This window comes from Heterocephalus glaber, unplaced genomic scaffold (genome assembly GCF_053883595.1).
Source record: "Heterocephalus glaber isolate CG9 unplaced genomic scaffold, H.glaber_assembly_v1.0 deba00000470, whole genome shotgun sequence".
In the NCBI taxonomy this organism is placed as follows: Eukaryota; Metazoa; Chordata; class Mammalia; order Rodentia; family Bathyergidae; genus Heterocephalus; species Heterocephalus glaber.
This window is the reverse complement of record NW_028258145.1, coordinates 7,169,947-7,185,700: the sequence shown is the minus strand read 5'-3', so window position 1 is coordinate 7,185,700 and position 15,754 is coordinate 7,169,947. Positions and strand designations below refer to the sequence as shown.

The following is a 15,754-nucleotide window of genomic DNA, read 5'->3' as shown; positions in this document are numbered from 1 at the left end:
AAAATCTTTCTAAGAGGATTAATATCTAGAATAAAGAACAAAAAAAAATTAAACATCACAAAACAAATAACCCAATGAAAAAATGGGCAAATAAACTGAACAGATACTTCTAAAAACAGTACAAATGGCCAGTCAAAACTGCTTTGAGGTCCCACCTCATGCCAGTCAGAATGTCTGTTACCAAGAATACCATGAAGTTGGGCCAGGGATTTAGCTCAGTGGTTCCACTGCCTGCCTAGCAAGCGCAAGGATGTGAGTTGAATCCCCAGTACCAAAAAGAAAAAAATAATACCATGAAGTTAAGTGAAATCAACCAGGCACACAGCTTAAATATCATATAGTTTCTCTTATATGAAAAACTCAAAATATAAATAAATTAAAGAATAAAATAAAAGATAGAGAACAGGAAACAGAGGATAGATCCATTACAAATGGAAGGGAACCGAGAGATGGAGGGAGGGGGGAGAAAGAGGAGGTGACATAAAAATAATTACTATGTGTTAAGTACATGCACCAGCTCCACACAATGAACATGATCATTATGTACTGCAAACATGGACTCATAAAAATACATAAGTCCTGGCAAGGATGCGGAGGAAAAGGAGCACTCATATTGTTAGTGGAAATATATGCTAGTATAGCCACTATCAAAATCAGTATGGGGACTGCTTAAAAAACTACAAAGTGGGGCTAGCGATTTAGCTCAGTGGTTCTGCCGCCTGCCTCACAAGCGTAAGGTCCTGAGTTCAATCCCCAGTACCAAAAACCCCCCAAAAAACTAGAAAGTGAAATTCCACTGGAGCCAGCTCTACCTCTACACAGCATATTCCTGAAAGAATTAAAGACACCGTACTGTATTGACACAATCACACCCATGCTTAAGGCGGCCTGATTGAAATAGCTGTGGAAATAGCCTGGATGCCCAGAAGCAGATGAATGGATAAGGAAAACGTGTCCTATCTACACAAAAAATATACCTTTTTTTTTTTTTTTTTTTTGCTATGTAGTTCAGGCTGGCCTGGAACTCATGGCAATCTTCCTGTCCCAGCCTCCTGAGAGCTGGGATTACAGGCATGGACCACCACACCTGATCCAGCTAGGTCCCTTCCCTGGCTTACTCTGGTTTGATTCAGTCCCCTCTCTAACACAGAGACCCCTCTGCTGTCTGAGCAGGACTTTGGCTACAGGCACCCTGGTGACTCAGGTTCCCACAAATAGCAAGGGATTAACTTTGAGGGTGACTGTGGAAGGACAGCCTCTCGGCCATTGGCCAGGTCCCTTGGGGACACAGGAAGAGTCAGGCCTCATGTGTAAGCGAGGGAAGAGACAGCGCAGCAGAAAGGAGCACACTAAGGAATGAAGCAGAATCCAGAAGAGTAGCTTGCCTTCTCCTGTCCAGGGATCAAGGCAGAAAGTCTCTGGGCTCCAGCAGGCCTGCTTCTTCCCCCACAGAGGTTGCTGGGAGGGAAACGGAGGCTGGCTAAATCTGCTCTAAGGCTTTCCTTAGAAGGCCTGGCCTGTCACTACAACAAAAGCCTTGGTTCCCAGTTGAATTCCCTGCTCCTCTACCCTCCTCACACAGGGGCTGGAAATTGACTTAAGCCAGGTGTGGTGGTGCATACCTGTGATCCTGGCACCCTGGGAGGCTGAGTCAGGAGTATCGCACATTCAAGCTTGGCCTGGCAACCTGGTAACTTAGTGAGAGCCTGTCTCAAAACAAAGATGAAGGGGGTGGGGGTGCAGCTCAGGTGAAGGCCCTGGATTCAATTCCCAGTACAGAGAGAGGGACAGAGACAGAGACAGAGAGAGAGGAGTACTGGCTAGGTGTTAACTGTGTGTTTCACTTCGGTATCACTAGAAAAAAATTCTTTAAAAAAATAGAATTTTTTTCTCAGCATCAATGAAATTCTTTACATTTCTGATTTATTATCATTTTATATTTTGGCCTGTTTACGGCCATACCACCCTGAATGCACCCGATCTCATTTGATATTTTGGCCTACACGTTATTAGAAAGTAATATTATTTTCTACAGTATTCTTAATAAAATAAGCTGGTAGTGATAACTTCATTTTTAAATGAACATAAAGAACAGCCAAGAAACTGTTCCAAAAGCAAGTGGTGGCAGTAAGGCAGGAGATAGAGGAGGGAAAAGCCAGGGAGAAAAGGGAGGGCCCACCTTGGAGAAGCTTCTGGGCCTGGGTCTACCTTGTAAGCTAAATGTAAGCCCAGGAGCAGGCTGCCCAGTTCAAAACACAAAAGCAAAAAGTAACCAGGTAACTTAGCTTATACCTAGTAAATCCCTGGGGAAGATGCCCAGTGGTCTTCTGCAACCCTTGGTGACCCCACCCCTAGTTACCATGTCACTGATTATGCAGATTTAACCTTCTTCCCTGGGCTTTGGCCTCCATGACAATTCCTTTAAGGGCCATAAAAGGTCAAAAACTCCACCTCCCTACAGAGGTGCTGAGTCAACCGGCTCATTGCCAGGAGAGTCAAATCTCAGACCACACCCTCAATCCCATCACAAACCCTAGGCTCAAAACACTTAACACCAACCTCCCTCAGGGCCGTGAGCTCTTTGGCCCATTCTCACCCTGTGGAGTAGATCTTGTCTTTTCTCTTACATAAATCATTGGTCCTGCTGCTACTCCAGGGTGCACAGCTCAACTCTTTATTTAGGACATCAAGAACCTGCACAAGACTTCCAACCCAGTAACAGCAGCATTATCCAGATATGTGAAAATCTCCATTCTTCAAATAGATCTCAGAGAATCATTTCTTGCTGTGCTGGGGATTGAACCTATGCTAGGCAACCACTCCAACAGCTCTACCACTGATCTATACCCTCAGTGTGAGCATCAGCTCTTCATTTAGAAACAAATTGTTAAAATTTTTTGTCATTCAAGTTTAGCAACAACACAAAAGTTTTCCTACCTGAAAAATTCCCACTCCTCTCCTAAAGTCTACTCAATCATGCACAATAAATGAGAACATGAGTCTTCTCTCATTCTAGACAGTCGTCATAGAAATGTAAGACACTGAATATCAGCAGCCAAAAGCAGCTGCTGTGGGATTGGTCATGTATTCTATTGTGTATTCTAGAAAATAACTCTTCTGTCTGTGTGTCCCTTACACTCCACTAATTACATGTACTCCACTAACACAATCTACTTGATAGACACAAGAAGAGGCAGGCGGCAGCACCACTGAGCTAAATCCCAGGCCCAAGAAGAGAATCAGAAATAAGTTAGGAGATGAGGAGAAACTGATTGGCTTTAAAATCTGCCCCTAATAATCTTCAACAATGGAATGTATGATTACTTGGGGGATATTTCAGGATTTTTTTGCTTCCACCAAAAACAAGTATCTTTTGAAATTACTTAGAAAAAACTAGAGATCTTAACATGTAGGTTCTAGGGATCATTTTCAATGACTCTGTGGAGTAAATACAGATGAAAATGAAGTTTTTAGTATTGACTTCTAAGAAGATGAGGAAAGAAAATACATTATTTTGAATACTGAATATTGCTGAAACTTGTAACTTCAATTCACAAGCAATATAAAATACCCATGCCCAGTGGACCTGTTTTAAAGGACTTTGCTTATTGCTGCAGGGGTCCCAACTCCAGGGAGAGTTCTGCTCCTCAGCCAAGTTTGGAGATGCTTATATAAAACCCCGAGAGGGCTGGGGATGGGCTCCGTGTAGAGCACTTGCACAGCATGTGTGGAGCCCTGGTTCCCATTCTCAGCAGCCCCTAAAATGTGAATGTTGTCCTTGGGTTACACTTCCCTCCCTCCAGACAGCTTTAGTCTGACATCTTAATTATTTGAGAAAAATGCTGCACCTCCCCTCAGCCTCTCCATTGTTTCCTGTCCAACCTTCCCCATTCCCAAAGAAATACTCTTTAAAAAGCACATCACTATCAATGGAAGGAAAGTACTTCTTTTTTCTTTTTTCTCTGTTTTAATTTCTATTTTTTCTTTTATTTTATCAAGGGAAATAAAACTTATTTCAAGTCTCCAGATAGCAAAAGCTAATGGTGAGCTGTAGAGTATAATGCTGTCTCACAAAAACAGAATACCGGTGGTGTACTGTATATAATTTCCATTCTCCTAGTCACTCTGGCTACAACATAAACTGGTGAGTTTATTTTCATACTATATTTTCTAACCCATGATAGCTAAATATCAACACCTAATCAATATAAAAATTACTAATGAGATATTTTATAATCCTTTTTTTTCTAAGTCTTAAGAAAAAATCATGTGCATATTTTGCTCTTAGAACACAACTCAGATGGACTAGCCATATACCCTGTATGCAAACGCTACATGTGGCTGGTGGCTACCATTTTGGACAGGGCAAGATGACAGCCTGGCACCTTTTAGGGAATGCTACATCTTAGCCATTGAGTCTATTAAATTAAACAGGTTAAACCATAAATATACATGCAAATAATTTCATGAATGATTTACATGATCCCAGGCTAAGGTTTATCAATTCAGATTCCCTCCTGTCTTTTCTAGTTTTACGCTGCACTTTAGGCAAATTTACACAGAAGAAAATAAAAGATGATGCTAAGTTTGTTGATTGTTTGGTTTTACATTTTCCAGAAGGTGTCTAGAGAATTAAGGGGTCCATGCTATTATAGTACAGACCTTGAATGTCCACCAAAGGTGCTTATGCTGACCTTGGTCCCTGGGGTGGTGTTGGGAGACAGGGTCAAGTAAAAGGAAGTTGGGCCACTGGAGGTGGCCCTTGGGGAGAACATTGGAACCTCATGGAGTCTTTCTCGTTCTCTCTCACTTCCTGGGCACCATAAGATAGAAATTTACTCTATCACATGCTCCCCACCATGATGTTCTGACTCATCACCAATGGCCCCAAAGAAACAGGCTGACAGACCAAGGACTGCAGCCTCTGAAACCATGAGCCTAAATAAACCTCTCCCCTTAAGCTGATTATTTCAGGCATTGTGTCTCAGTGACTGAAGCTGACTAACAGGTATGTTTTGTTTTCCTATTAGCTAATTTCCTGCCTCATCTGACTACTGTTTAGCCTTTATGTTTGATGGTCACAGCAGATTTTAAGGGCTCAGTCTTGCCCAATCAGAATTACCATTGAAGGCATTTACCATAATTAAAAGTAAGTTATCATCTTCTAGAGTGAGAGAAGGTACACTGAAAGCTGCAGAGGGTGTGGAGACAGAGATCTCAGGCTCCTGTCTTGGTCCCTTCTGTCCTTCTACCCAACTCCATCTGCTCATTGTCACACTTCAAAAAGTAAATTTGAAGGTCAAGTGGCTTCATGTGTTTTGAAATATAATAAACATGATTCTTTGCATATGTTATGAATGTCCTACACTGTCTTGCATCTCTTAGTTTTACAGATTTTTAAGAATATTATAAACAGGACCTGGTGGTTCTACCACCTCTGGGCACACAGGGAAATGAATGCATACCTTTGGATCTTGAAGACATCACCCCCCTACAGGTCACAACATGTGGATAGGAGGACCCAGGCAAGAAGTAGAGCCCCTGTATCCTTTGTGAAGAACCTCGGTCTCCTGGGACAGCAGCACTCATCACTGAAAGCCACAGCAGAATGAATGGGGTTGATTCTCAAAACCTCTGTAATCTCACTCCTCCCTCTTCAAAACTGATGCAGATCAACAGACTAGCAGCCACCAGATTTCCTCAATCATTTTGTAAAGATGAAAGGGGTTGTCCAGAAAGAATGGCTGCTATGAAGAAATCAACTAATAACAAATGCTGGTGGGGGTGTGGGGAGAAAGGAACCCTTCTCCATTGTTGGTGGGAGTGTAGACTGGTGCAACCACTGTGGAAATCAGCATGGAGATACCTCGAAGAACTAGGACTAGAGGTCCCATTTGACCCAGCTATTCCCCTGCTGGGGATCTTCCCAAAACAATTAAAAGAATCATACCACAGTGATATATGTGCACCCATGTTTATAGTGGCACAGTTTGTAATAGCTAAATCTTGGAAGCAGCCCAAGTGCCCATCAACTGGAAACTGGATAAAGAAGATGTGGTTTTTTTTTATAAAATGGAGTACTACTCCGCCATAAAGAAGGAGAAACTAGAGACATTTATAGCTAAATGGATGCATATCGAGGCCATACTCGTAAGTGAAATAAATAAGACACACATGTGTAAATACCAAATAGTTTCTCTAGTGTGAGAAACTGATAGTGTAAACAAGAGTTAAAATGATTAAAATGAATAATTGAAAGGACTAAATGTATAATAGGTAATGTGAAATAGGAAGAAAAGAGGCAAAGGGGAAGGAAGTGGGAGGGCTAGGGGAAAGGATAGAAAGGAATGGGATTAATATGAGAAAATGGAAAAATAGGAACAAAATCTTTGTAAATAGGGAGGACTGGAGGGGTTGAAGGGAGGGCTGGGTAAGGGTGAAAAATAAGAACCAAGAGAGATTATGTAAAGGTGCAAATTTCCAATGATGAATGTCATTATATTGTATACCTAAAATGTACCAATGATTAGAATGAATAATCGATAATGTAAAACAGGAAGAAAAGGTCCAAAGGGGTAGGGGTAGTGGGAGGGGCAGGGGAAAGGAAAGAAGGGAAAGGAAAAATGATGAGAAATGGAAAAAATGGAAATAAAGTCTTTGTAAATAGGGAAGGGTGGAGGGCATGAAGGGAGGGCTAGGAATGGGGAAAAAATAAGAACCAAGATGCATTATGTAAAGGTACAATTCCCAATGAGAAATGTAATTGTGTTGTATACCTACAATGTGCCAATAAAAGAATTTAAAAAAAAAAAAAGAATAATTGATAATTTGAAACAGGGGAAAAGGTCCAAAGACGAAGGAGTGAAGCGAGGGGAAGGGGAAAGGAAAAGAGGGAAAGGAAAAACTATGAGAAAAGGGAAAAAAATGGAAATGAATTCTATGTAAATAGGGAAGGGTGGAAGGGGTGAAGGGTGCACAGGTAATGGGGAAAAAATAAGAACCAAGATACATCATGTACAGGTACAAGCACCCAATGACACATGTAAACGTATTGTATACCTAAAATGTACCAATAAAAGAACTTAAGAATAAAAAAAAAAGATGAAAGGGGTTGAAATCCTGTCCTGCATTTAGATGGTCTTGGAGGGGTCGGGGATTTAGCTCAGTGGTTCTGCCACCTGCCTCACAAGGGCAAGGTCCCAAGTCCGATTCCCAGTACGAAAAAAAAAAAAAAAAAAGATGGTCTTGGAGGATGTTTATCCATCATCTTCATGGTCTTGAGGTCCTACCAAAGTCCCCCTTTTCCTCCTGCCAACAACTCTCCTCCATCACTGGTTGAGTACACAGACTTGGGTTTGGTAACAAAGCTACAGGATGGCAAACAAAGGTATGCCTTCCTGTTTCCCTCAAAGTTTTTAGCAAATGAATACTGTCAACTCTAGGAATGAAAACAGGAAGGAGAGAGAATAGGAGCGTCCTTCCCTCTGCAGGGACTCCTCAGCCCCACAAGCTAGACTTCAGTCCTGATCCAGTCACTCTAGACATTCCTGTCAAGTTCTCATTTAAATCTTTTCTTTGAGTGTAGGTTTTTCATTTTTAAGGATCCTGGACTGGCCTTTTCTCTGGAGACCCAGGGTCCAGGTGTCACTAGCCACTGAATCACTGGGCAACCAGGATTTGTCAATCTTAGCCTTGATTTAAACATTTATAAAATGAGACTAATAATTCCCATTTCCTACTTTCTTTACAGTAACACTTCTAGAATAATCAAGATAAATGGGAAATGCTTAGAAAGTAAGTAATTTGAGGGAAGAAAGACTAAGAAATTATTAACCCACTGAAGCAAATCCAAGAAACACTGGGAATCCACTCTCTGATCCAAAGAAGGAAGCAACTGTTTTTGAAACTCATGAGGCTCATGAAAGAGATCAGCATTTCCAGGGGGCTGTGAACTGCTGTGGAAGTGGAGCCCAAGGGGCATGTCCCCCTGAAGGCAGTGTGCTTTCAACGTTCCATTAATCAGAGTTCAGGGGACTGTGCAAGGCACTGAGTGAGGACCAGAGGGGTGCGTGGTGTGTAGGAGGGTAGAACAAACTCCCACAGGGCCATGTCTCCATGGATCGGATTCTTAGGAGTCAGAGGCATCTGAGGGTGACCTCAGGCAAGAGAAGCAAAATGGGCAGACATCCTCCATTGTGAGCAAGGCCACCAGCGCTTCCTCCCTGAGCATTTCTCTGAATGTGAGGTCCAAAACAATGGGCTGGGGCTGGGGATTTCTAACAGCAGCAAGTATCCATCATCTCTATCTTCCTGCCGAGGAAAGTGCCCAGTACTGGGCATATGAAAAGATCTTGTCTAGGGGACCAGAGACTTCCCCTTTACTTGAGGTCTAGTGCCATGGAATCCAACCCAGAAACCCCACCACTATAGACGCATGCACACATACAAGTTTTCCTTACTACAACAAATAATGAACAGAAAAAATACTTCAAAACAGGGAAATTCATCTTTCCTGAGTGTTTGAATTTAAAATTCTTCTGAACACACACTAAAACATGAACAGAAATTAATTCCTTAACATAATTAGGTTTAAAAGAGTCATCTCTCCAAATGCTTTATAAGACAGAGGAGAAGAGATGGACTCAGTTAGTGAAGAGCATGTAAAGCCATAGTCTCAGGATAGCAATAAAGAGCCTCAGTGGACGGGAGGCTGTAGGGATACCGGAAGTGCATTGCTTCCCACATCTCGCTGAAGGAAACAAGATGAAATCCTGCCTGGTGTTGTCCAACCTCAAAGACTCACTGCATTTTAATTTCCAAAGCCAAGTCTTTGGTTCTACACAAGGAAGTTTCCTTTTAATCAGACTTTTTTTATTAACTACCCGTTCGTGATGTGATCTGGTTCAGGAATAGGCTGTCCAAAAGTCCACCCAAGGCAAAGCTCCTGGGTGGTGAGTTACAGGCCTGGCAGGCAGTAAGAGGAGGAAGCAAGATGGAAAGACAGAAGAAAGTAGGGGGGGAGAGCAGCAGGTGAAGCTCAGGTGCACAGTGTTACAGCAATTATGCAAATCTGCCAGAGCTGCTCAGCCTTCTCCCAGGCACCTGCCTTCCTCTGCCTGCTTTCCTTTCAGATGCTGCCCCTTTCCTTTCAACAAGGGAAAGCACTAGGCTTGCTGAGCACCTTAAGGGTCTTTACTCCCATTAGCCTTAAGATTTGATTTTAAATAGTAAGAAAAGAGGTACAATTACCATGAGTAATGGCAAGAATTTCTAAGCTCAGTACAATTTAAGCCCACAAAAATTACTAGTTCTGTAAAAGGTACACATGGACATGCAAACTTAATAGCATCATTAAACTGATTCTAGGACCAATGTCCTAAGGTAAGTGAAGTAATTACAACATGGGCGTGCACATAGTCATCTACACCACAGAGAAGCATCGCACAAGGGCAGCCTCTGAGGAGCAGATTAACCCACATCAGGAAACCAGAAACCAAGCATCACTTCTGAGGAAGAACAGCCTGCCAGTGTGAATCTGTCCCTTCATCTGCTGTCCCAGATAATGGGTGTGCAGGTTATTCTAAGTGCAAACTTTTTACTTCTCCTGTAACAACTCATTGAAAGGTTCATTCACTATTTTGGTGCACACTCTGGACAACGACAATATCAACTTAAATGTAAGAAAGGAATTTACCCTATGTCGTAAAATAAATGCTCACACTGAAGTTGGAAATAAAGGTTATGTTCATCATCCACACGCAAACTGCATAAAAGAATCACCTGTGCTGTTTACCAAAAATATGTGGCTCTCTTTGTCTCTTATTTCTGAATTCCCGGCACAGCACAAATAAACCCAAGATCCCCATCTTAACAAGAGGCCTCCCAACGCAGTGGATCCCAGCAGACATTTCTAGTCCATCCCCATCCAGGTCCACCTAGCTCTTCAATGACACCCCCTGCCCCATACTGTGCATCTTCAGGAAAATGACTACTGAGTACAGCTGCTTTGTAAGTGTTCTAGTTCACTCATACATGCACATGGCCAGCAGGGCATAAGACACTCCCCCTCGGCAATTCAAGGTTCCTATGCAAACTGTTCTAGAACAGCCTTGCTGTGAAACAAGACACCCAGTGCTGCTGGCACATCTTGGAACCAGCTGATCACACATTGTCAATGTCACTGCTCACAGAAGAGCAAGGAAGCTGGAAGTCATGCAAATGATATGAATAGCAACCAGGAAGACATGGAACACTTCATTACTGGGTCACACTGGATTAATATGCTGCTTTATTTAGGTTCTCTGCAAAACTGAAAACCACCAGGCTCTAAGCTGTGGCTTTCCTGACAGTGAGCTCCACTCTTCTCCCAAGGAGCCTCTGACTTCCTCCACCACAACCCTCATCTGCTTCTGATATAAAACAGCTGATGTGAGGTGGGAAACAAGATACCATAGCCTTTCTTCAGAGCATCACCTAAAACCAGCTGGGAGAGAACATTTCAGGAAGAATGATGCCTACATTTCCAGTAGCAAAACTCTATCATATGTTTAGCAGGTCCTAGGATACAGCCTAGGGTGCAGGGGCTGCAGATAAATATCTGTCAGTGTAACACAATAAAAAAGAAGGGATTTCATTATTCATTACTAAGGAATTCTCACTGACCTTATACTGAGGGTGACCGTAACGTAATAGGCTTGTTTGGGGAAGCCCACTTGTAGAGTCCACTTGAGGTACTTTTTGAGAATTTCTACAGGTTAGTCAGTCAGAGAATGATATATTAATTGTGTCTTTAATGAATAAACATTTCCTGCTTTATAATCAGAGCTCAATATCTTAAAAATACTAGACTAATATTACATGATCAAATCTGTTATTGACTGACTTCGGCTTTGAATGATTTTAAGCTATTATCTGCAGTCTTATCTATTGAATAAAAATATTTCTACCACTAAGCTTGTTCGAATGAATATTGATAAGCAAACCCAAAACTCCCTGAGGAGTGTGGGTGATGTAACCTTGTTGGAATATTTTACAGCCTCCCACGAGAGACACAGCAATTGGGAGGAGGCCCATCAAATTCTGGTCTGACCAAGGGCCACCCAACAGTCTATTGTCACATTTCTTAAGAAACTCAAGAGGTAACTTTTAGATTTTATCTTAGTGCCAAATCATATTTGCCATAAATTGGATAGATTTTCTTTCTTAATCACAAAGGTAATCTATTTTCAGTTGTTCTTAGAATAAGACAACCTAGTCTTTCCTATTGTGTATTCAATCTTAATACCATAGCTAGAATGCATGATTCAGTGGAACGTATATAGCACAGGCTTTTAGCCAAAAAATACTTACGCCATGATGCCAGAGAGGTGAAACATCTCAGCTGTTATGTAGGACAAATAGCTGTACAGGAAGACAAAGAGTGGCTCAATCACACGAATATTATGTGTGAAGCGCGTGGTAAAGGCTGCTATGAAGCCCAGGAAGATGCCGATCAGCACCCCACCAATTCCTACAACAAAGAAATTAGCGATCCCTGCAAACACGTCAATGGTCTCGATGGTTTTCATCTGGCAGAAGGACTTGAACAAGTTGTACAGGACCTGTAGGAGAAAGAAACACATTGTCAACACACCTGTAATTTCCCATTTTCATCTGGGCACAGCCAAACTGCCTGGCTTTTCTTTTCCAAGGAGGATACTTCTTCTGGGGACCCATGTGAATGACAGGTGGCAGTTATTGTGTAATTTGGCATATACTTTTCTATTGGGATTTTAAACTAAAAAATTTCTTTTAAAAAATGAAACTTTCTAAAAATAACAGAGATTTCAAGGTTCTTATCTTGTTCCTAAAACACTGTTTTCTAGATGGTGCCTGAAAGACTATTATGAAATAATTTATTGCCTTCCAGCACATACTACTCAAATTACCATTGTTTGGGAAGCCATGCACCACGCAGGTAACCAGAGTTCCTGTCAAAGGATCTACAAGGTCCCGCACTCCTGTTGTGCAGTTGCACTGTGGAAGGGAGCCTCTGACGAAGTCTTCTGCCCCAGTCCTCTATTCTATCCCACCTCTGCATCCTGCTAACACATATATGTGGGGTGACAAGAGCTCTAAAGGGATTTTCTTAAAGCAAAGAAGCATTGTATGTGTGTGTGCTGTAATTTCACACGAATTTTATGCCTGTAAAGTAATGAGGCTATGCTATTGTTTGGCTTTTCGCACAGTCCTGGTTTAACTAAGGGTTGGAGAATGTGAGGCCCTCCATCCATGCCCGCTGGGCAAGAGGCTTCCAACCTGCCTTAAGCCCTGCCACTTGGATTTTCCACAAGCATGAGGCAACCCTTCTCACCATGATATTTACGACTCTGGGAGCAACCAGATCTTTGAGAAAGCCAAGTGGTAAGGACGCTGGAGATGAAGGCTGTGCTACATCTTCCTTTGAGTTCTGAAAAAGTCAAAATTGATCCAATCTGTCCAACGTCAAATGTCAAAATTGATCCAATCTGTCCAAGGTCAAATGGTTCCAAATATCAGAGGCAATACTAGAGTGCAGGCCTCCTGGCCTGGTTATGGTGTTCAAGGCCTAACCAGGGGCACATGAGTGAAACTCCTCCTATAACCAGCCCGCTCCCTGGCAAAGGCAACCTCCCTCTTTCTCTGATAACTTGTAGTCATTTTTATAACCACCACATTACAGAGTTGGCATATTTTTCATCTTCCTTCTGGATTATAAACTCCTTGGGGTCAACCAATACCTCACTATGATTTACATCTTCCATGTAGCCTAGTATATAACAACAAATGTGTTTGTTTCGAAAAAACAATGAACATTTCCTTAGAAAGCAGTGGGCATTTCCTTTCTCGCAATCATTATCATAATACTTAAGAGCATTTGGAACCCTATTAGAGAGCAAGGACATGGGAGGAGAACAAAAAAGAGATTTCCACCCTTGAAGAATTAACTGTTTTGAAGGCATTGCCATTGGCCAAACAAAAAGAAACTGCATCCCAGGAGTAGCCCCTTCCTTCTTTCCACCAGAACTGGCTGAGGACCAGCAGCATCAGGACCTGCTGCTTCCTGGAAGAGGATCAGGGATGCGCTATAAACACCTCTGACTCTGAGCTTGGCCAGAGCCAAGGGTGACAGTCACCAGCACCTCAGGATAAAGAGAGGAGAGAGGGTTTCCAGCACATTGTGGAATGGCCCATTTTCATTTCCGCACTGACAGCCTCTCCTGGTCCACCTGGCCATTCAGTTCCCAGACCCTACAGCTTCTACCCTCACCTCCTCCGGTCTGCACCATGCATTTTTTTTCTCTTTTTTTCTAATTACAGCCCCCACAAGACCTACTTGCTTTAAATGTTACCATTCCAATTTCCAGTCCCAAGATGAAAACTGTAGGCTACCTGACTTTTGCAAGGCCAGACGGACTCAATGCACCTGGCACATCTTTTTCTTTTGCTTTTACTTTTGCTACTTTCCAGCATCTTGGGAAGTCTGGGGCAGGGTTTCACCACTGCTGCTCAAAATAACATATATATCCATTCCAGCCTGGGGGTTTCCTTCCCATCATTTCAGAAACCCAGCCCAAAATGCAGGGAAACCACCTATCTTCTTAGGGGGAAAGCTGAAACCATTGCTCCCCCAGATCCCTTCCTGGACGCCTCTGGCCCTTGAGAACCCCCTCTCCCCTGACCCCCCACAGCACACAGATTGGCTCCCAAACCCATCAGCGCTAAGGGTCCAACTTGTATGGCTGGTGCTATCTCCAGAGTGACTGCCTCATCTCTCCAACAAAGCTACTGATCCTCCTCCTCCTTCTCCTGTACAGACCCAAGTCAGCTCCTCCTCCTCCTCTTCTGTCCCCACTCCTTCTACCTCACAGACTGACCAGGACCCCAAGGGAAGCTCAGGCTTGCCCCACAGAAGTGGTATTGCAGAGGGTCACAAGCTCACAGTCCTTCCAAAACTATGCTCCTGGAGACTCTATCTACCCAAACCGTCAAAGGGCCATTCTATTTTAAATATCAGAGTAGGCCTGGTGCTTTCAGCACACTGAGCAGAAGCCCAGGCTGCTCAGTCTACTGCCTGAGCCCAGAAGCCATGACAGAGGAAGCTCTAGGGTGGGAACACTGCCATGACAACCAGAAACCCTTCCACAACACCCAACCCAATCTCTGCTAAACCTGATTCCAAGGGATGAACCCTAGGTCAAAGTCTCTAAGTTACAGCTGGCCACAGGCAACTCATCCCAGTGAAATCCTTTGGTTTTATCCAAGGGAGTCTATGTGGCCAAGTGCCAATTTATGCATGTGTGTTAAATGTAAATATATATGATGTACAAGGGCTACAATATGTCCCCAGGGGGTCTGTGAATTTGGGGGATTAAAATTCCAGTGATGTCTAACAAATTCCATAACAGGCTAATTTGACAGATGAGTGCCTTTCACTCTGTCATATGGGCAAGGTCTATTTGTTATAATTACTTCAAATATATATAAAATTAGCAGAAATGACATATTTGAAATTTTGATTTAAAATGAGCACTAATTCAGCGAAGTCACATAGAGCAAAGATACAAATTATGCAATTACGGTGGCTTATGAGAATAGCTCTGTTCTGGAATACAGTACTCACATTTAGGTTACTCCTTCTCACATGAATCATACAGCACAATCAGTTTTGTTTAATGAGCTTTAGGTCTGTTTTGCTGTTTACAAAATCAAAATTAAGTTCTAGGTGCTCACCACTTTCTTTCTCCATCTTCTGAAGTTAAAAGCTCTCTGGAGCCCACAGTCACTGCCCACCTGAGCTTCTGTCTAGAGGGTCAGTGGTCCTTCACCAAGCCGAGTTATGCATAGACAACTAGACAATACTGGAGGCAATCTTTAAGTCTTATTGGAAAATGTATTAGAATCCTCAATTCTCACATTAACAGACTCTAGGAATGATATTAGAAATTACCATGGGAACATAAGTACTTAAGTCATTTGATCTGCAATTTACATCCCATCAATTTCTCTTGCTTTAAGATATATTTATGCTAGGTTTTGTTCCCTTTCACCTTTCTAGCTGAAAATTGAATTCATCATGATCTGGAGAAGGAGTTACTTGCTTGAAGACTAAACTTCCAACATTAATTCTCACTAGATTCACCTGTCTCCTATGTGCACCATGTCAGCTCCAGGACTTTAAACAGTCCACATGTTTAAAGGCTTTTCCTGTTCTGTGAGTTTCCCAAACCTCTCCTAAGGATAAGACTGAATGAATAAACCAAAGAGCCTTCCATAAAACATCCTGCCTCTATTTTTTAAGGGTATCTGACTAGAAGGCAAAGCTTTAATTTTTTAACATGTGTTTCTATTTCTAACATATATTCAATTCAGTACAGTATTCAGCCAATGCATTGAAACATTGGATAGCACATTCATTAGTATTAGATAGGCAAATACCTGGTGAAACCAATACCCTGTGAGTCTGGATTTTGAGGAGACAGCAGCTTTCAACCCTGAAAGAAGAGCTCTTTAACAAAGAAGGCTTTTTCCTATGAAAGCTTTGTAGCTGTTGGGACTCACACAGCCTCTGGCCATGGACGTGAACCTGCTGTACCCTTTCGTTGTCCTTGCCCTCATTCCCCACTGGGCTGGAAAGATGGGCTCTCAGCTTGGCCTGTGCTCGACCCAAGCCAGCTCTCCCTCTCCATGCAAGGAGTCACAGTTGATGACACTGTGCCCATACATGGCAAGGACT

The 15,754-nt window shown here is 42.5% G+C and overlaps 1 protein-coding gene across 1 annotated transcript in view; it reads right to left on the bottom strand.

The window, feature by feature from the left end:
* Positions 1-15,754, bottom strand: part of Slc9a2 (solute carrier family 9 member A2) — an 88,151-nt gene that overhangs the window by 36,862 nt on the left and 35,535 nt on the right. Inside the window, exon 3 of the mRNA XM_004844473.4 lies at positions 11,350-11,600. Within this exon, the coding sequence (XP_004844530.2) occupies positions 11,350-11,600 (251 nt within the window). The remainder of the gene's footprint in view (positions 1-11,349; positions 11,601-15,754) is intronic.